This window comes from Protopterus annectens, chromosome 14.part0 (assembly GCF_019279795.1).
Source record: "Protopterus annectens isolate FY-2018-M chromosome 14.part0, PAN1.0, whole genome shotgun sequence".
Taxonomy (NCBI): Eukaryota; Metazoa; Chordata; order Ceratodontiformes; family Protopteridae; genus Protopterus; species Protopterus annectens.
In genome coordinates, this window is record NC_056748.1 from 753,652,747 (window position 1) to 753,675,252 (window position 22,506).

The window sequence follows — 22,506 nt, forward strand, 5'->3', positions numbered from 1 at the left end:
ATGGACAATGACAGAGTTGTATTTGTCCTTGTTCTGGAGTGACCTGAGTGCTTGTGTTATGTGGCGGATCCTGGCACCCAACAGGCAGCTAACAGTAACCATCTCCTTATTCTGCCTAGTGAGTGGGACATCAGTGTGCCCGACTATAGAGTCACCTATTACTAGTATGTTGGGTATGTTATTTTGCCTTAAGGGCTGTGATTGCATGGCACACTGGTTTTGTGAAGTATGTGTTTCATGGTTTGTGTTGGGGGGTGGAAGTTGCTTGGATGTCTGCTTTGGAGGTCTCTGTTGCATTTGCAGATTTTTATTTAGAGCTTCAGAGTATGCTTTCATGTATTTATGTGTGTGTTTTGCCAGTGCTGGTTTAATGGGTCTATGTGAGACTGGTGGTGTGATGCAAGTATTTCCCTTCTTCTCTTGACTGTCTGATCCAGTTTTGGGTTGAGAGAGTTTAGCCTCCAGTTTGGCTGTATAACTGAATCTCTCACATGTATTAGTGTTTGGTGGTAGGAGGAGAGGGTTGTCTGTGTACATGAGCCAGTTGTAACATTGCCTCAAAATGCCCAGATTCACCAGTTGGACTGGAGAGTACACCTGAAACTGCCCTTTGGACATGCCTAGGTAGGTACAGTGAACTGTTTTACTGAATGGCTGGTAAGGTTGAATAGAGAGCCTTGTCTTTCTGTACAGTATAGGAGGTTCTAGTGCTAGGGTTTATAAGTGCTTCTTATGAGTTTTGAGTAAGTGCTGTGCTGAGAAAAGAATTGCTTGAGTGCTTAAGTTGAAAGTTTGTCTAGTTCCAAGGGAAAAATTGAAGAGGAGACTTTGTGGAGCGGGGAATAGTTTTACCCTAGCTAACCGGCACTGCCTGGCAAGCAAAACCGGGCAAATATGGTATTTATAGCAGAGAAATGAAAGAGATAGACATTAGCCCAAAGTGGCCAATGAACTACTAATTTCTGGGCTGAAACCACTCCTCCAGGGACAGATAGGGTACTCAAAGCTCCACTCTCTCACAGGTGAATAGAGAAACTTCCTTCTATCCAAGTAAGGTATGGGCAAACACAGAGATTTGCAACACAGCCCTGAATTTAGCAATAACCTGAAAACTGGACTATACTTGCTTAGAAAGGTGGGAAACAAGTATATATATATATATATATATATATATATATATATATATATATATATATATATATATATATTTTTTTTTTGTTTTCCCCACAGAGAATAAAGCAGATACAATCAAAAAGATACTTTAAATGCACAGAAAAGGATACTTATTGTTATATATCTCAGATCAGAGTTGTAGCCAATGCCCCTATTAATAAAGTAGGAAGAAACACATACAGTAAAAGCAGATGAATAAAGTGCAATATATATATATATATATATATATATATATATATATATATAAAACAATAGAAAACAAACAAACTGCTTTAAACAAGTTACCAAATTAACCAGAAAAAAGCTCAGAACTGAGCCCTGTTCCAGCAATCTTCAATCAAACAAGTTCTAACTGCACACTCCTGCTACTAGGGTGCAGGGGAACCTTCTCCAAAAAAAGATGGCCTGGATCAGTGCTCAAGTTATACAAACAAAGCAGGCCTGAATCTGGTCTATGCCACAGCAACAAGGTGCACCAATTTCAGAAATAAACAGTTGAGATAAGCAGGCACAATAAGCCTGTGACCAGAAATTCCCAGCTCAGAAGGGCAGAATCCAGCCTCTCCTCCCACAAGAGAGCAGACCACAAACCTTAAAGTAGAATAAGTGTCCTGAAGCCCAAGTGCTTAAGCCAGAACTAATACACTTTTAGAATAGCAGACACTGAGCCTTCAATCAGCAATTCCCAGCTTAGAAGGATGGAAGCTACCTGTCCTGCCATAACAGTGCAGACCACAAACCTTCTTAATGTAAAACAACCGGTATGAAGCCCAAGTGCTTAAACCAAAAGACTTAGAATAACAGTTACAATTTAATCAGGCTACTACCAAGCAGGAATAAATGCAGCAGAATAAATAAAATTGAGTACTTTTAAGAAAAGCAAAATAAAGTAGGAGGAAACACAAATACAGTAAAAGCAGATGAATAAAGTGAAAAATGTTTTTGTTTTGTTAGTAAAGTGCAAGGAGACAGGAAGGAAGAACCTAAGTAGGTTGGCCTTCTCAAATCTTCTCACTGTATTAAGTACAGTGAACACTAGACTCAGAATATGATCTCACTGTACTCGGTTAAGTGAGCAAATGAGATAGACCTAGGAGAAGTGTTCTAATGCAGACTTACAGGAGGGGCAGGCAGTTCCAGAGCCACCAACACTAACACCAAGACAAGAACAGGGAGGGTGCATGGGGAACTACCTGCAGAGAGACACACAGCACACTATTCAATGAAACACACAATTAGATAACAGAAAAAATGAAATACAGTACTTTTAAAACTTCAAGTTTGTACTTAACAGAAGACTAAAATACACTACTGCAAGTTTGCACTTAACTTCAGCTTCTAATGCAGGTCTCTCAGAAGTTGAGCATAAAATTAATTCTCAAACTTTGTGACTAGCACTTAAAGTACAGAGGACGCCCTCTAGGCTATTAAATATTAGCTAACAAAGAAGTGAGAAGACCACCATCCCCTCTTATAACATAGAGACATACAGCACACTATTCAAAGAAACACACAATTAGGTAACATAAAAAATGAAATACAGTACTTTTAAAACTGCAACTTCTTACTGCCAACTCTCTTATATACCACTCCTGCCCTAACAAATTTAAACAATACTCAAAGAAAGAAACTTGCCTCCTGCTATAGTAAAATAGCTAAATTTGCCACCCAACTCCCTAATAAGACCCACCACTAACTGCCCAACAACCTAACATATGCCCAACTAACTATAGCACACAATAGATCCTACCCAGTTCGGCTTTGTCAAGGGCAGATCCTGACTTTTGAACCTGGTTGACTTCTTCGAAACAGTCACCAAAGCCATAGATGAAGGGAAGGTAGTCCACACAGCCTATCTGGACCTTGCAAAGGCATTTGACACAATACCCCACTCAGGCATCATAGATAAGCTATCCAGCTTAAATATAAACCCCTATGTCACAAGATGGGTTGCAAACTGGCTCAAAGACAGAACCCACAGAGTGAGAGTTGCTGGAGCCATGTCAGACTCGAAACCGGTCACAAGTGGCGTCCCACAGGGTTCTGTCCTGGGTCCACTCTTGTTCGGTATATACTTTTCCGAGGTACAGGCAAACGTGGGAGGACTATGGCTCACCAAGTTCGCAGACGACTGCGAACTGGGTGCCATAATCGACTCTCCAGCTGACACAAACATCCTTCAAAAAGTCTCACAGAGACAGATAACTGGTGCCAGCGCCATGGTTTAAAGCTAAATGCCAAAAAATGTATAGTCATACCCTTTGGCAAAAGCAATGTGCCCACAAATTACCACATAGGCGGAAACCCATTAAGTACAGAGAAAGTTATTAGGGACCTGGGGACCCAAGTTGATAGCAATATCTCCTTTGAAAACCACATTGCCAAAGTGGTTAGAAAGACCTTCTACATAGCCCACCTCATCACGAAGGGTTTCACATCTAGATCAAAAGAGGTACTCGTGCCCCTTTATTCATCCCTCATCAGGCCCATCATAGAATACAATGTCCCTTTTGGGATGTACCTTACCCGACACCTGCAGCAATTAGAAAGACCCCAAAAGTATCTCACCAAGAGGATCAAGGGTCTCAAACAGATGCCATATGCTGCTCGGTTAAAAAAACTCCAGCTCTACTCAGTTGCATACCACTTACTTCGAGGCGATCTATGCCTGACATACAAAGCTATGTCAAATCCAGAATTAATGGACATGCTCCACCTCAGTAAATCTAAATCCCTTAGAGCCACACGCTCGAGGGACTTGAACCTCAGCACAGAAATAAATAGAACTTGCTGGAGGGACAGGTTCATAACCCAGAGGCTCCCTTCGCTCTGGAATAGAAGTCCAGTTCATGTGAGGCAGAGCACCTCACTGAATCTCTTCAAGAAGAATCTCAATAGATGGATGGGGGATCGTAGGTTTGTCCCAGGGATTACTCCCGTGTCACTATTAGACAGAGGCACAGTAAACTAAACCTTAAAAAGGGCACAGTATACTCAAATCAAGGGGTGGCGTAAGCCATACAGAATCGGGATTGGCTTATAATTGTCCCAGGGCAGATAGCCTAGTATGAACCTATGAACCTATGAACTCATTCATCATCCGGAAAAATGTTCTACACTGCAAAACTTATTTCTGCCCTACTGTCCAGGAAGGGAACTACACTTTTAAATTATTACTACTTACAAATAAGTCAAATAATGTTGCAGGAGACTGAATCTACTCCAATTACATTCCTAAATTCTGGAATAGTATCCCCATACAAGCAAAACTCTCCGACAAACTTCAATAGTTTTAAACCGCTGCTTAAACAACATCTTAAGCAATCCTAGTCCTGCATATGCTCATCACAAGGTTAAGACTTTATGTTCACCATACACCACTCTCTAAATACTCCTCTTAAATAGAATGCTCTCAACCTCTCATTGAAATGACAAAACAATTTTTATACATAACTGCTCCCTGTACAGTCCACTAAGTTGCATGTGGGCTTTCTGTATAGTAATTTTCACCACTATAAAATTTTAGAATGTATAAATGTAACTACTGTTTGTGTATAAATGTAAATAGAAATGTAACTACTCTGTGTTTAACTGGATCTTAGTATAATGAAATGTAAGCAAAAAGGGTTCTTCTCCATGAGCCTTAGCTAAAAATGGGTATTACCCAGTCGGACATTCCTGATAAACCAAGACAAATAGATAAATAAACAAATAAATAAATCATAACCACCCCCCCATACTAACATCTTACAGGAAGGTCGAACACACAGAAATGACTGGTTCCAAAGCCATGGCTTAAAACTAAGTGCCAAGAAATGCATAATAATACCTTTTGATAACTGATTCATTAAGTGAAATCTGTGCTTCAGCATTTTTAAAAGCATAATTTTTTGGGGAGATCTAGTGAAGGTGCAATAGTATGTAGACATGCATTCCACCTATACAAAGATCAGTTCTGGAGGCATGGCATTAAGTAGAAATTAGTTACATTTTTTGTTGTTGTGAACAAAAAAGAGGATTGAAGACTATATTCCATGACTCAATCTGGCAGAAAAACTAAAAATAATGCAACAAACAATTTGAAATGTAAAGTCACATTTACAGAGTGCAGTGGAACTTAGTATGGATAATGAAGAAAGTTCAGCAAAATATTTCAGATTAAGTCAGTGAACAATCGAGATAAGATGATAATAGGTAAATTCTGAGCTGATCTTTGATATAAGTGGATTATGTCAGTTTCTAGTTAGTAGGGCAGGTGCCACAATTTGTGTCTTATAGTTCATATAGAGTACATGCACCGTCATAGGTTGTTAAAAATATGTGATAGTCGTCTCTCCCAAAGGAGGGCAGGAGTTGTAGAAATCAAAAGCCTGAATTAGTATTATGGTGTTGAAATTTAATGGTTGCAATATGTATGCAAAAAGAATGTTATATTAAGAATTGTTAGATAAGGTGCACTTTTGCACACCAAGAGCTGACAACATAAAAAGAAAAAAAGTTTTGGTGTCTTTGAGTGATAATGGTGTTGTATGCTTTTAAATATTCAGTAAAGAAGAATATTAAAAAAACCCTCTGTACTGATAGTGGAAATGCTTTTCATATAATATATGCAAGATAAGCTTACAACTTGCTAATTATATGGTGACGTCTAAAGAATAAGAAGATGAGATGATGGCAGCAATGAGGTTTGCAAGCAGACTGTTCAAGCTTTTCAGAGAGAAAAGATGGATCTAAATAAGATGTTATAGTTTGTCTTGACTGACTTGGACATATTAAAGGGGAAGCAAATTGATATACAGGATGATTTGCAGAAAAAAAACTTTTACATTACTGGAGTATCCCCCCCCCACCCCCCACCCCCAAAAAAAAGAGGAAGGCTAGGAATGTTTGTCCTGTACGGAAGAGAAGTTGGTGGGTTGGACTGTTTTACATACTGCCATTTAAACAAGTGTCTGCAAAGATTGTACACCACTTGAAACAATAAACACTTATGGCATATTTTTAGAAAGATTTGCATCTTATAAACCTAAAGATAACATCTTATCAGTGCTGTGAAAGTAAGGGAAGGTGTGTAAAATGAGGGAGGAGAGAGACAATTGACAATAGCTATTGTTCTTTTAAAAGGAAGGAGAAAGAGTTTCTAGTTAGTGCAAGACAGTGTATTGTGAGAAAACTTTAAATCAGACTGTGTTTCACAGTGGTGACTCATGTCACATGTTTACTGGTGTACTGGAAGCAATAAGAATGATTTAAGAGTAACAGTCAAAAAATAAGAGAAAGTAACTGGGCCAGATAAGGTTACAGCTGCAGCAATGAAGCTGGAAAAGATGAGTTCATCTTGAAACACTGATTAAGTTTAGCAAATTTAGAAGATCTGTGCAAACATGGGGACTTGGATAACTTTTAAACCATATTTGCTGAAAAAAAACTGAATTGTGTTGTATTCTATTATATAATGATCAATGAAAGTTTACCAGAAATGGCAGGTGGATCACTCAAGTAATCTGATTAGCTAGCTAGTAACAAATATTGTAAATTGACAAAAGAGTGTACAAAATAAGTTTTATAATACAGTGCTGAGAAATAGGAATTATTAAAAGTAGGAACATATAAATTATGTTTGAAGGATACTGGGCCAAATGATGGTAGAATTAGTGAGACACCTAGGAAGTACTGGTAGCTGTTAATGTAAACGTTTATCAGTAATGCTGATTAGCTGCTGTTTACATTTTTGAAAAAAAAGATATTACTATATAAGTTAATTAATGAGAATGCTTTAAATTTAATTTTATATAAAACGTATTTTTTGAGCTCGAAAACATGTTTTATACTGAGTTATGAGAGTGCATGTGTGTGTGTGTGTGTGTGTGTGTGTGTGTGTGTGTGTGTGTGTGTGTGTGTGTGTGTGTGTGTGTATGTGTGTGTGTGTGTGTGTTTGTAAGAAATGAGTAGTGCTTTTTATGTGGTGCAAAAGGCTCTATTCATTGTGCCACAGTTTGTTAATGAATATTGCTTGAGGGGTTGCAAAGATGGAACTAGTAAAAGATGGGGTATGTTTTGTTACTAGAAACATTAATTATTTAACTGACCCAGCTTAGAAGAATGGAGTATTTATTTGTTTCTGAAAGTTTCAACTCAGGAGGGCAGTACTGCAGGAGATATATCTGGAAGATGAAGAATATGATTCAATAGTAAGTGGATGTTGGATTAATAAGGAAGAAAGGGAGCATGCATTGCTCAAAGCACTGCCCTCTTAAATTTAGATGTTTGTTAACTGATGGTATGGCTGTTATGCAGGGGTGAAGGGTTATTTGGGTCAAGTATACTGTAATATGTAGTGTTTATATCTCAATCTGTTATGATAAAACTAATGTCTTTTGGCTTTTCTCAGTTAGGAGTCACTACAGCGGAACTCCGGTCCGCTAATGATTGGCAGTGGATTTTTTTTTTTACAGTGCCGAGTTGCCAGCCTGACACCCGACCTTCTAAGAAGGCACACCCATTCACGCACACACCTACCTGCATGTCTTTAACATTAGTCGACCTCGGGGAGGACATACAGACTCCACACAGAAGGTGCTCCAGCCAAGAATCGAACCGGAGAACCTTTTGTTGTTTGGCGACAATGCTAACCGCTGCACCACCGCAGCCCTCAATCTGTTATGATGCAGAATGAATTTATAGAGATGATGAACAGCGTGATAGCATTTCAGGAGAGAACTGCAGTGTATGGGGGAGACTGGAATATTGTAACTAGTTTCTCAGAGGTCAAAGGGAGACCTAGAATGTCATTTTTCCCCACAATAGCATCATACACTGCCTCCATGGGACCAGATGGTGTCCCAGGCTGTGTCATACACGAGCTCCAAAAGGAATTAACCCCGCATCTTAATACCCTGTTCATTCTCAGCCTCTCCACAGGATATGTGCCCATAGAATGGCGCATGGCAATGGTGGTCCCGCTACACAAGGGTGGGGCCACAACTGACCCTGGGAACTACCGACCAATAAGCCTGACCAGTCTGATCTCTAAGGCTATGGAGCGAATCCTTATGGAACTCATAAATGGAGAGATTGGGAACCTCCAGTCGCTGGACCCCACACAGTTCGGCTTCGTCAAGGGCAGATCATGCCTCCTGAACCTGGTGGATTTCTTTGAGACAGTTACTCAGGCTATAGATAAGGGAAAGGACGTACACACGGCTTACCCATTGACCTTGCTAAAGCATTTGACACCATTCCCCATTCAGGTATTATTGATAAGCTTACCAGCCTGGGCATAAACCCTTATGTCTCAAGATGGATCGCAAACTGGCTCTCAGATAGATCCCATAAAGTAAGAGTAGCGGGATCTATGTCTGAATCCAGACCAGTAATGAGTTGTGTGCCTCAGGGCTCTGTCCTGGGGCCCCTCCTGTTTGGCATATACTTCTCAGAAGTACAGGCAAGCACGGAAGGGCTGTGGCTGACTAAGTTTGCGGATGACTGCAAACTCGGTGCTATAATAGAGTCTCCGGCCGACATGGAGATCCTCCAGAAGGGCCTAAATGAGACTGATGCATGGTTTCAAAGCCATGGTCTCAAGCTAAATGCAAAAAAATGTGTAGTAATCCACTTTGGAAAAAACAGAGTACCCGCAAACTACAACATAGGAGGTAATGCCCTGAAATCTGAAGAAGAAATAAGGGATCTAGGGACCCAAGTAGATAGTCAGCTTTCCTTTGATAACCATGTTGCCAAAGTGGTTAAAAAATCCTTCTATGTGACCCATCTGATCACAAAAGGGTTCGCATCAAGATCTAAGGATGTAATAGTGCCCCTCTACTCTTCCCTCATCAGACCCATTATTGAGTACAATGCACTAATTGGAATGTACCTGGCTAGACATCTCCAGCAGCTGGGAGACCACAAAGGTACCTAACCAAGAGGATTACTGGCCTCAAACAGTTGCCCTATGCAGCACAATTGAAAAAGCTAAGACTGTTCTCTGTTGCATACCACTTTCTCAGAGGCGATCTCTGTCTAACGTACAGAGCCATGTCCAACCCAGAATTGTTGAACATGCTCCATCTTAGCAAAACCAAATGTACTCGAGCTACATGCTCTAGGAATATAAACCTCAACACAACAATGAGCAGAACATGCTGGAGGGATAGATTCCCTTCACAGAGACTTCCCTTACTATGGAACAGGGTCCCGATCTACATAAGACAGAGACCGTCACTATCACTCTTCAAGAGGAACCTTGATGAGTGGATGGGTAACAGAAAGTTCACACCGGGAATCACACCAACAGCACTACTAGATAGGGGCCAAGAGTACTAGCTCCTAGTACAAGGGTCTAGGGAACTACTAAAGGGGTGGTGAATACCGCACAACGTGGCTGGGCTAATATATGCCTTCGGGCAGATAGCCCAGTACCAACCTATGAACCTATGAATCTATACACTCTTATATACAAAACTTGGGCTTACCTCAAGTCTCTGATATTAAGCCAAACTCTATGCAATATACTTACATCCAAGACAAAACAGAAAAAGATTACAAATAGAAAAGATACATATTATTTATTAATGTTGTTACTCTTGAAAGTAGAAGTAAAGCTTTTTTCGCAATAAAAAGTTATTAAGAAACAGTACATTGAAGGACACAGCATGCAAAAACTAGTGTTGGACAGGAATTCATATGAAACATTGAAGCATTGTTTAGTTTAAACATTTTTTTATATTTAAGTCATGTATCACTGTGAGCTTCTCATAGGTGTCAAAGTGAGCATCAAAGAAAAAAGTGAATGGTTCAACAACTATTACAATTTAAGTCAAGAAAATAAGAACAGCAAATATGTCCTTGAGTTTTAATCTTGTTTCAGACTTTTTAGGTTTGCTTATTGTAGACTTTTGAAGAAAAAAAAGAAGTATTTTCTTTTAATTAGTTATTTTGGTCCAAATAATTAAACACTTAAATATCATACTATTGATAAGTAACTCTTCTATGTTGTTGATTGTAGGATATTGAGTCTCATTATACAGCAGTAACTCTTATTTAAGAAATACTGTGATATTATTGTACAGAAGGCATATGAAACTTTGCCAAACTTTTAAATATATTATCTAATTCATCTTGCAGCGAGTTTTGGAGTATGGAATCCCATTTCTGTACTCAAACAAAAATTACATAATTAAAACAGAACATATTGAGCATTAGTTTACATATCAAATAAGGATCTAAAAAGGTTACCATGATGGGACAGAGAATACTATCTTAAACTGTAATCTAACGGTTTACTGTTACTGTCATCATCATCTTCTTTTGGCTGTTCCCATTAGGGGTCGCCACAGCAGATCACCTGTTTCCATTTCTTCCTGTCCTCTGCATCTTGCTTTGTCACACCAACCACCTGCATGTCCTCTCTCACCACATCCATAAACCTTATCTTAGGCCTTCCTCTTTTCCTGTTACCTGGTAGCTTCATCCTTAGCATCTTTTTCCCAATATACTCAGCATCCCTCCTCAGCACATGTCCAAACCAACGTAATCATGCCTCTCTGGCTTTCCAAACCTTCCAACCTGGGCTGACACTCTAATATATTTATTCCTAATCCTGTCCACCCTCATCACACCCAGTGCAAATCTTAACATCTTTAATTCTGCCACATCCATCTCAAACTCCTGCCTTTTTGTCAATGCCACTGTCTCCAACCCATATAACATACCCTCTTGTAGACCTTCCCTTTCACTCTTACAGGTACTCGTCTGTCACAAATCACTCCTGACACTCTTCTCCACTCACTCCATCCTTCCTGTACTCTCTTCTTCACCTCTCTTCCACACTCACCGTTACTCTGAACTATTGACCCCAAGTATTTAAACACATCCACCTTCACCACCTCTACTCCTTGCATCCTCACCATTCCTCTATCCTCCCTCTCATTCTCACACATATATTCTGTCTTAGTCCTGCTGGCCTTCATTCCTCTTCTCTCTAGAGCATATCTCCATCTCTCCAGGGTCTCCTTCAACTGTTCCCTACTGTCACTACAGATCACAATGTCATCTGCAAACATCACGGTTTACTGTTACTGTAATAGAACTTATTTGCGCAACAGGTAATGCTACTAAAAATTAATATGCTGACCGTTCTTTAAAAAAGTGCTCTTTACTTGTCTAGATGGTCTTAAAGCCAAATAATAAACAAAAACATTTTATGCAGAGTAGTGTTTATAACTTGAGGTCTTATCTATTATGAAATTAAGATCTATATTGTATATTAAATGTTACTAGCTCATGGCCTTTTGCATGTTTAAAGTTTGAACATATGTGTATATATTATATATAGATACACACACACACACACACACACACACACACACACACACACACACACACACAAAACAAAAAAACTCATGTATAGTCACACAGATTAAAAAAAGAGTAGCAGACAACATGAGATCAAGACACTAAAAATATAGCATATCTAATACAGGTATCACTTTGTACCACTTCCAATTACCGTGAATTTCCCTATTTTTTATATTTATATTTTTGTATTTTATACAACCTCTTTCCACAGAAAATGCAGCGATTCAAAGAAAACCAAACAACAGCTGTATGGATTCAATATACCCACTGTGGCTCGCAGATAGATATTGGGATACAATACATTTTACCAAATTCTTTAGAATGTCCAGTATTCATGTTTTTTGTACTTTATGAAGGCTTTTCTTTTGCTAATGTAGTAGAAAATCTAAGAATGTTATAGAACACGCACCACACTTTCGACCCTATTCATGAACATATTATATAACTGTTTAGGGTTAGTAAATAGTAAAACTTATGCGCCATGCCCTCTGCAATTCTTAAAGTTAAATCACACCCCCACCATAAACAGGCAATGGTACCCAAAGGACAAAGCCCATAAGGCAAGCAAACATTTTACCTAATTATTCTTGTCATAGGAGGTTCCATTGTACAACACACGCTCCTCTCACCAGGATGGACAAGGAGAGGATACTGGTTAGATACCTATCATGAGCTAATCACACATGCACTCATTTCACTACACCATATGTAATATGATTCTATCGTAGTCAGTCAACTTTGCTTTGCCAAAAATGGTCTGGACCTATCTCTTAGTTTTTGGATACTGGCTAAATCTTTATCCACCCCCTTATTGTCTTTTTAGGCAATGTCAAAATTACAAAACTACCAACATAGTAAAAAAAAATCTTAAGGTGCTCAATGCCAGGAACCTAAACAAGAAACTCCACACTGTACAAGTTGCCCTCACTTTTGGAGAATGTAAACATCTGTGCTGTTGCCAAGACTTGGTTTAAAGCCACAGAAAGTATTTTGGCAGTGCAAGGTTACAGTGTCTTCCACATATTTAGATTAACAACAGCATAGACAGGGACTAAATGTGTAGGTGTCTTGATTTATGCTAGCAATAAATACAACTCCCAAGTTAGTGAAATAGGATGATGCCCTAGAATTTATCCACATCCAGGTCTCCACAGATGAAGGTTCTAACCATGTCCTGGCCAACTATAGGTCACCCTGTATGACAAACAAAACTCACAACTTTTACTTGGACCTACTGGAGGTGCTCGACATCCAGCTAAACACAATATTCATGGAAGACTTTAAGTACCCTTCTAAAGACTGGGAAATGTACCCTGCCTGAAACTCATAGCCTAGTACTAACCAATGTGAGAGAGGATTTAAGCCCTCCACCCCCACCCTGTATCACATCTCCATTGGTGAGGTCAGATCACAAAGCTTTCTCCCTAAAAATAAAAATCAGCCCAGAAAATTGATCTAAACCAGTAACAGGAATATTCTAAACTGACTACATATTTTTGAGCAATCGTTTGTCAAAATTCAAGATTCCAGCAAATCTGAGAACATAGCTTCCTATGCAGAATTGTTAACAGAAACCCTACAAAAACATCTAAATGGTTACACTGACACTGCTACCAGAAGCAAACCCAGAACTAATATGAAAAAGAAGCCACACTGGTCAAGTCCTAACCATAACAGGGTATATAACAAAAGAAAACAGTCATGGCCAAAATCAGAAAGAGCCGCTGTCACAGAATCAAGAGTCCTTTGGTGCAACTAAACAAGAAATAAAGAGGTCTAATAGGGTCCAACAAGGCCAATTATGAGGTCAGCCTCTCAAGCTAAAGACAATCACAAAGTCAGCTACATAAGGAACCCTAAAGGTAGCACACAGCAGTGTGCAGAACAAGCAGTAAATGGCACAACAGCCACTGATCAGGGTGACACAGCAAATCTTCTAGCTGATTAATATAGCTCTAACTTACTTTATCTCCACATCCCCCCACTAGCCCCTATGAAATCCCTTCTAGCATATCCACCCATTCTAACTATCAGCAGGAAGCAGGCCTGGAGGTGCTCACTAAAGCCAAAGACACTACTTTAATGGGCCCCATTAATCTCCCTGGTTGCCTCCTAAATAGCCTCAAACATAACCTAGCAGAACCACTAGAGGCACTGTTCAACCACACCCTCAAAACAGCTTATGTACCAAGTGAAAGAGGGCTGCAACAGTCATCCCTGTCCACAAGGGTGGACCATTAACTGACCCTGGTAGTTACAAACCCATCAGTCTGACAAGTCTAATATGCCAATCCCTGGAATGAATTATCATGGAAATGATCAACAAGGACATTGGCAACCTACAAACACTGAACCTATCCCAGTTTGGCTTTGTCAAGGGTACATCTTGCCTACTCAGCGTGGTAGATTTCTTTGAGAGGGTCACCAAGGCTATGGATGAGGGCAGAATGGTGTTCACTGCTACCTCAACCTAGTCAAGATGTTTGATAAAATACTCCACTCAGGTATTTATCACAAACTCTCAGAACTAGTCAGGAATTCCTACATAACTCATTGGATTGGTGGCTGGCTCACAGATAGGACCCAGGAAGTCAAGATTGTTGAGAATACTTCCACCTGGAGACTTGTCACCAGCGGAGTATACCAGAGATCGGTGATGGGTCCGTTCCTGTTTGGCATCTACTTCTCAGAAGTTAAGAAAATGTCAAAGGCCTCTGGCACACCAAGTTCACAGATGACTATAAATTGCGAGCTATCATAGTTTTCCCCTTGACAAAAAATATCCGACAACAGGTTCTGACACAAACAAATGATTGGTGTCAGAGCCATGGATTAAAACTCAGTATAAAGAAATGCATTATAATTCCCTTTGGGAAGTTATCCACCCAAGCAAATTACTCCACTGATAAAATACCCTAAGAGTTGACCCTGGGATTTCAGATTTGAGTGTATATGTTGATAGTAATTTGGCCTTCAACTAACATGTAGCCATAACAATAACAAAATCATTCTATGTTGCCCAACTCATAAGCAAGGGTATGGCATCCCGGTCTAAGTAAGTGATTTTACCACTTTACCTAGCCTTTGTCAGACCCATCATCAAATAAAATGCCTCCTTTTGGCTGGCATGTACCTAATCAGACACTTTCAACAGTTGGAATACCCTAAACATTTTTCACCAGGAGAATTCAGGGCATGAATACCCTGTCCTACACAGATCACCATAAGGCCATATCTCTTTTCTCAGTCTCCTACAGGTTACTGAGAGGTGATCTTTGCCAAGCATACAAGGAATCCTCAGATTCAGCTTTGATGGACCTCTTGAACATCCGCTAAACAAACAGCACCAGGAACACTAGATCCAAGGACCTAATCTTTGCCTGAGACATAAATAAAACATGCTGGAGAGACTGATATATATCTCAAAGGATCCCCACATCATGGAACAGGCTCCCCATCCACATTAAGTGGAGTTTATCCCTGACCCTTTTCAAGAAAAACCTGGATCACTGGATGGAAAATTGTAACTTCACTCTTAGTCTGACTCATGCCTCTGATGGACAGAGAATGACAGTAAGTTAACTAATCCCAAACTAACATACCCCACCCACATAACCCTTAGGTACCTTCTTACTAACTTAACCCACCATATAGGCATCCAATGTACTTATGAACAAAACTGGGTTGGGTTGCACGGCTAGGCTTATAAGGATTCTGGTGATCGATAGTCTAGTACAAATCTATGTACTTATGAACCTATATCCAAACTAACCCCCTCCTAATATAAACAGTCAAGATACAAAGAGACAAAACTGGGTTCTGCAGCTAGTTGTCATTAGCTAAATATATACCTCTGAGCCTATGAACTGGCAGGCTGCAGAGGGCTACCTACCAGTTCTGAGCACTGGAGCACCTGGTGCACATTTGCATACCAGTTGCTTCTGTGCACCGTTCACTAAAATGGGACAGTGATCATGCTCCCGTAGAGGGTACCATGATTCATGTCTTTGAACTGCAGAAGCCCCTGACGATATACAGACCACAGAGCACATGGATCCAGTCTGATGAACGTGGGTAAACACAGAAAAACTGTTAAGGTTAACAAAAGAAAGCTGCTAAGTAGCAACCAGGGAGATTAATGGGGCCCATTAAAGTAGTGTTTTTGGCCTTAGTGAGCACCTCCAGATTCATAGGTAAGTACTAGGCTAGCTGCCCTCGCACACCATTTTAAGCCTAACCAAGTTCCCTTTTTGTGCTTGAAATAACCTCTCCCATTTAGTTATGGATTGGCCTTACCAATCACATGGTCAATAATTATATATTATTCCCAATGAGAATAACTGGGATCATACCATAGATAATTTGAGAGAATCCATGCATGGGATAAAGCATTTAGCAGCTGACTCTATCCATTCATAATACAGGGGGCAGTCCTGGTGTAAATGTTGTTGTTTCCCATCCATAGATCAAAGTTGCACTTGAAAATTAGAGAGATGAACTTTGTTGTATGTGGATGGGGCAGCAGTATACTCTGAAAAATACACTTGTCCATCCAAACCATTCTGTTGATGTTGTAGAAGAGGTTAAGATTCCTATATTGAGTATTTCTGATGCCATTTGACTTGCTGATGTGCAGTAAATCCATCAGTAATAGGTCAGAGGATGCCTTGTATGCCAGACACAGGTCACCTCTAGTCTGTAGGATACCGAGTATAGTGATAGGGCTTTGAGTAGGTTCATACAGGACATGTTGTTTAGGCCTTGTATCCATGTAGTAAGATATTGCTATGGACAGTCCAGTTGTTGCATGTGTCTAGACAGATACATGCCAAAGGGGGCATTGTATTCAATGACTGGTCTAATAAGGACTGAGTAAAGGGGAGTGATGATATCCCTAGACCTAGACACAATCCCTCTGTTTATAAGCTGTGCAATATAAAAGGACTTTCTTACAACAATAGACATATGTTGGTCAGAAGTTAGGTCACTGTCCACATAAGCTCACAAATCCTGAACAACTGGGTCAACTCTTAGGGGCATATTGTCAATGTAGTAGTTCCTTGGGGTAGATGACTTCCCAGAAGATACAGCAATACAATTTTAAGAATTTAGTTTCAGACCATGATTTTGACACCAGTTATTTATTTGAAACAAACTTCCCTGGAGGATGGCTAAGTTATTTGGGTATTTAATGACTGCTCTTCACTTGCAGTCATCTGCAAACTTAGTCACCAGAGCCCTTTGGTATTCGCTTTTACTTCAGAAAAATAAATGTCAAACATGAGAGAACCCAGGGGTAGGTAACATTTCTTATTTTAATTATCTGGATCCTATCTGTGAGACGGCTGGCAATCCAGTGGGTGGCATATAGGGTTTATTCCCAATATACCTATCCTTTCTACTATGCCTGAGTGGAGAATTGTGTCAAAAGCTTTGACCAGGTTGAGATATGCAGTGTATACTGTTTTATCTTCATCCATTGCTTTGGTGACCATTTAAAAAAAATCCACCAGGTTGAGTAAGCATGACCTGCCCTTGACAAATCCAGACTGAGATGAGTCCAGTGTTTGTAGGTTCCTTGTATACTGATTGATTAATTCTATGATAAGTCTTTTCATGGCTTTTGCATATGAAGCTGGTCAGACTTATGGGCCTGTTGAAGGTCCTCCCCTATACAGGGGAATGACTGTAGCTGTTCTCCATTTGCTTGGTACAAAATCTGTAAAGAGGCTATGAGGCTGAGACTGATCAGTGTTATTAGGGGTGTGGCTAAATCATGCTTCATGTTATTTAGGTTGCTTCCAAAGATATTGTCAATACTCATCAATACAATATTTTTTGCTTTTGATAGCACTTTTAGGACTTGGTCTTATATGATAGCTGGAGATGAGCCAGTTTCAGGTACATCGTGAGGGACAGATGAACAGGAGAGGGACAAAGTTAGAGCTACATTTATCAGCCAGTAGGTTTGCTATATCTTCAGCCTCTGTGCAGGTAACATAATTCAAAATTAGCTCAGTGCATTACTGCATTTTGCTTTTGAGATTACAAACATAAATAAAAAACGCCTTGTAACTGTCTTCGGCTTACACAGTTATTTTAGTCTCAAACTTGGTTTTGGTAGATTATTTTAAGCTCCTGAGTTGTTTGCTTAATTCAGTGATAAGGGCTTTAACATTCTGAGAATTACTCTTTTTTTACTTTTGGTTAAAAATCGTTTCCTTTTCTTATAAAGCTTGTTGATATCACGCATGATATGACATCATATGGGTCTGTTTCTGGGTTTTCCTTGCACTTGTTCCTACGGTGTGCAGTTGCATTTATGCAGTTGTTTACATGTTGGCATAACATGGTGGTGTACGTTTCTGTGTTTTCAGTGGAGTTAACTGGGTTCGGTGGGGATCTGAAGCTTGCCAGTGTATCATTAAGGAGCAGGTAATTTGTCGTAAAGCAATTTCTAAGGGTACATTAGGTGGAAAGGATCTGTAGTTTCAGTTTTGTTTTGAAGGAGACTGCTTTATAGTCAGATCTAACAAATGTTGAAGGTACACAAGGGATGGTGCAAGATGCCCCCATATTAGTAACTACAAGATTCAAGATGATATTCCCCCTAGTGGGTAATCTAATTGCTCCAGGACATTTGTATTGACAAAGTCCAAGAATCTCTGTACTTGCGCACTAGTGGTGGTGTAGGTTTCCCAGTCTATAGCTGGATAGCTTAGACCACCTAGGAAAATGGTATTGTATTTAAAACTGAGTGATTCTAGTTCCTGTAGGTAGGTGCTGTGGCTTTCTTTGGTCATAGAAGGAGTTCCATAGCTAGCTAATAGATGGTATGAGATGTTTCTAATGGTTATTTGGATATGAAGAAGCTCTAGTGCACCATGCCACTTTACACACTCTTCTGAGTGTATATTGGGACACCTCTCCATTATTTTAAACCATGCCTCAGTCACTTCAGAGTCATCAATATCTTCCATGGCCAGAAGGGCTTATAGGGAGTGCAGTTTCTTTTTCAGTATAACAGTGCTTCTTCTTGGATCCTGACTGCAATTTGTAAGTACAAAAAAACAGTACAATTCATGTAAATACATGTCTGTCATTGCCTGGATCTAGTAATCCTAGGTGTTTGGCTCTTATGTGACTATTTTTACTAATTGTCTATCCTTTTTTTCTTTACTTTACTTTAGGACAACTCCAGCAGTGGTTTTCTGGCAGTGGGTGAACCAGTCCTTCAATGCCATAGTTAATTACACCAACAGGAGTGGAGATGCCCCTATCACTGTTGGGTAAGTCACTGCAATTAAAGTATATATAAGAGATGTAGCCAGCATTCTTGCAGAGGGGCAGAATGTCTACCCACACTATTAATGAATTGGTTTTGAACTACTAATACACCCACTTTGGGATGACTGTATGGCTGAAACTTAATTTTCTTTCTCATAAGTAATTATGAGGTGAAATCTGCACATAAGTTCACATTACTCCAAGGTATATGGCTTCCCTAATTAGAACAGGATCAAAAGCTGTCTTAAGTAGAGTTGGGTGCAGAGGTTAGCAATTACACATTTATACCTTGCTATGAAACTTACACATTGTCAGGAGAGAAGTTTAGAGCTAAGGGGGGGGGGGGTCACTGCACACTAAATTGTACTATTATAAAACTTTTTCATCAAGACAAGAACTTCCTTTCTTCCTGCAGAGGTGATGTGAGGTTTTAATAGTGTAACGGAAAACCCAAAGGCTCACTATATTGTGAGCAGGAGAGGACTAGAACAAACTGAAAAGGCTACTTGCTTGCTTTTTATTATATAAATGCAGCTAACTAGCAATTTTATTGCAAGAGCACTGTTATATATGACTAGAATAAGTCTCTTCAGTACTTCCATTTACTTTTTTTAGTTAATCTTTTAATATGAAATTCTGTATAAAGCCATTTTCTATAATATTGCATCTGAGTGAATGTCCACTGAATGATCATAATGCAATTAAAAGGGGTGTAAGTGCACCCAGCTACAGGCTGCTAAGCTTAACTCATTCATAAGGTATGCATTGAAATCCACTTAAGTCATTGTGCTAAAATGTTTAAAGACATACATGACAGCAGACCATGATACCTAGAATTTTCCCAGATTTTTGTCTGCTATTTTATGTTATCTAAGCTTTCAGCTTCCTGCCTGCAGTCATGACTTTATATAAGGACAATGACTTAGCACAAAATAGCACTGAACAGAAGGTTTGAATAAGTCATTCTTAATGTCAAGTGGGGCTTTTTCATTCTTTAATCTGTGATGATAACTGTCTTTTAGCATGGATTTTGAGTTATATGCCAAACCATTTACTCTAGGATCTGACTATTCTTGAGTTGATTAACCAGAAACATTTGTTTGTATTTTCTTTTACTTTATTTACTTTGACAACTCTGAATATCCAGGGAAACACTATCCATTTTCAGTGGGAATTGGGGAGAATATTTTCACACTAGAATGGTCACAGCAACAGAGAGACAAATAGTGTTACAGCCAAGAGCTATCTTATTTACATTCAATGCATTATAGTAGACATTCATAATGTTCTGCCAAAATGGCTACAGAGTGCTTAACATGGGCGTCTTGTTACAGTGGTAAAGTAATGAAAAGAAATAGCTGAAATCAAATTAATTCATATCACTGCCTAATGTACATATGCCATAGATGAAATACAATACACTAGGTTTGGTAATAATGGTGCTAACATATTGCAAGAGCTATTTATAACTTGTTAATATGTATAGTCTAGTCATTGGAAAAGAAAAAAGATAAGCTATAAAAGGAAACTTTGTACAGATTTCAAACAGAAGACAGGCATAGAATCCAATTTTAGCTAATGGTATGGGCATTTATCAACTTAAAAGTAAGCTACATCCATCAGCTTAAAACATGTGTGTGTGTGTGTGTGTGTGTGTGTGTGTGTGTGTGTGTGTGTGTGTGTATGTGTGTGTATGGGGGGTGTATGTCAGTGGATTGAAAAGACAGACTACGTCTGGTCTAAAGTCATTTCATCTAACCCAGCATAACTGAATGCTTTCCCCCAATTTATATAAAACAACTCCACATGATGTGAGTGAAGTCACACAATAGAAGTGAATGAGAATGTACGCTTTCTCCAATGTTGTGTGGTCCTGGAGTTGGTAAATAACGAATGGGATGTGTGTGAGGTTACAAGACTTACCCTGTAAAAAGTATTTTGCTGGTGTTTGTTTTGTATTTAGGTGTTGTTTTATAGTTCATATTTTACTGTATGTGTTTACTGATTTTGATAGTCTGTATTTTCTGCTTCCAAGGAACTGTGCAATTGCTCATTTTTTTTTCGAATGTTTTGGTGGTCAGTGTAATTTTGGGTGGCAGCGGTGGAGCAGCTGTTAGTATTGCTGCCTCACAGCAAGAGGTTCCCCGGTTCAATCCTCAGGTGGGGTGCCTTCTGTGCGGAGTCTGCATGTCCTCCCTATAGTCGCGTGGGTTTCCTCCAGGTGCTCCGGTTTCTTTCCACATCCCAAAGACATGCTGTAGGTGGATTGGACACTCTAAATTGGCCCTAGGCATGAGTGCATGCATGTGTATGACTTCTGTGGAAGGTTGGGCACCAGGCTGGCAACTCAATACCATAAATCTCTATTGTCAATCATGAGCAGACAGGTGATCCGCTGTGGCAACCCCTAATCAGGAAAAGCCGAAAAAAGAAGAAGAAGTTGGTCAGCGAAATCTGTAGTTGATTGTTGTTTCCAACTCATGTATGTACATGTATATATATATATATATATATATATATATATATATATATATATATATATATATATAGAGAGAGAGAGAGACACAGACATATAAATATATTGGCATTAGGTTAAGCATTGCTGAATGTGCCCAAATCACCAAGATACAATGGTGATATGCTACCGTGATCCCATGCAAAAATGGCGATGATGATGTGTATGTGTATATGTATGAATGCTCCTTATTATGTTCTAACTTTTAATATATAGTAGTATCATATTATAGTATGATTAAGACTATAGGACTGTCCAAAAGACTGGGGGGGGGGACTGCAATCCTATATTCTATACACCTCCAACTATGAATGTATTCCCTACAAATTCGCAGCATTTGAAAAATCACAAATACTTGTAAAAGAAGTAAAACTAATTGCATATAAAGTACTTCATTTGATAACATTGAATCACATCAGACATAAGAAATGACATTGTAATTCAAGGTGACATCAACAGAGAATGGACAGAAACACGCATCATAACAAATCTCCTAAATTCCTCATACCTTTAACTTATACAGTCTCGTTCAGTGTCAAAACTGACTAGAACTGGTAAATTATCAGGTAAGAATATTAGACTAGGTATTAACAATAGCTCCTAACAGCATTATACAATCAAAGATATTAGCTTCTGTTAGCAACTGTCATCACATATATTTAGTGTGGAAAAAATAAGATTAATCAGCTTATTTTAGGTGGTTTCGGAAAAAAATCTAATAATCAATGTTTAAAAATCAAACCTGCTTACTATATCTAGTTGTTCAGTTAATAGCTTTGGGTTAGGAAGGAATGTTACAGTTTAGACACAGATACTGAGTACATAGAATCACCCCAATGGTTATCAGATTTTGCTATAAATGAATTACTTTGGTTGTGAGAATGCAGCTGTTTGGCAAGAGTTTAATTTTCACACAGTTAGTATTTTGTAATACAATTTTATTTAGTGATTAGTTTTGTTTGAAACATTAATTAGAAATTTGTCTGTTAATCCATATGAACTTTCTAGTTTGTTTATGATTGAATTTTCTGATGTTATTGTGAACTTATGATGCATATAGAACACTTGTGAGTTGAAGGGTTTGAGCTATTGAGAGTAATGCTAATACTTCTGATGTGGCGTTGGTTTGAATAGCCTTCCTAAGTGTCTGATTTATTTCTGTTCCTATGTTT

At 39.0% G+C, this 22,506-nt stretch overlaps 1 protein-coding gene across 1 annotated transcript in view; it reads left to right on the forward strand.

Annotated features, from left to right (window-relative positions):
• SFXN3 (sideroflexin 3) overlaps positions 1-22,506 on the forward strand; it is a 600,282-nt gene that overhangs the window by 275,671 nt on the left and 302,105 nt on the right. The window contains exon 4 of the mRNA XM_044056492.1: positions 18,723-18,821. Within this exon, the coding sequence (XP_043912427.1) occupies positions 18,723-18,821 (99 nt within the window). The remainder of the gene's footprint in view (positions 1-18,722; positions 18,822-22,506) is intronic.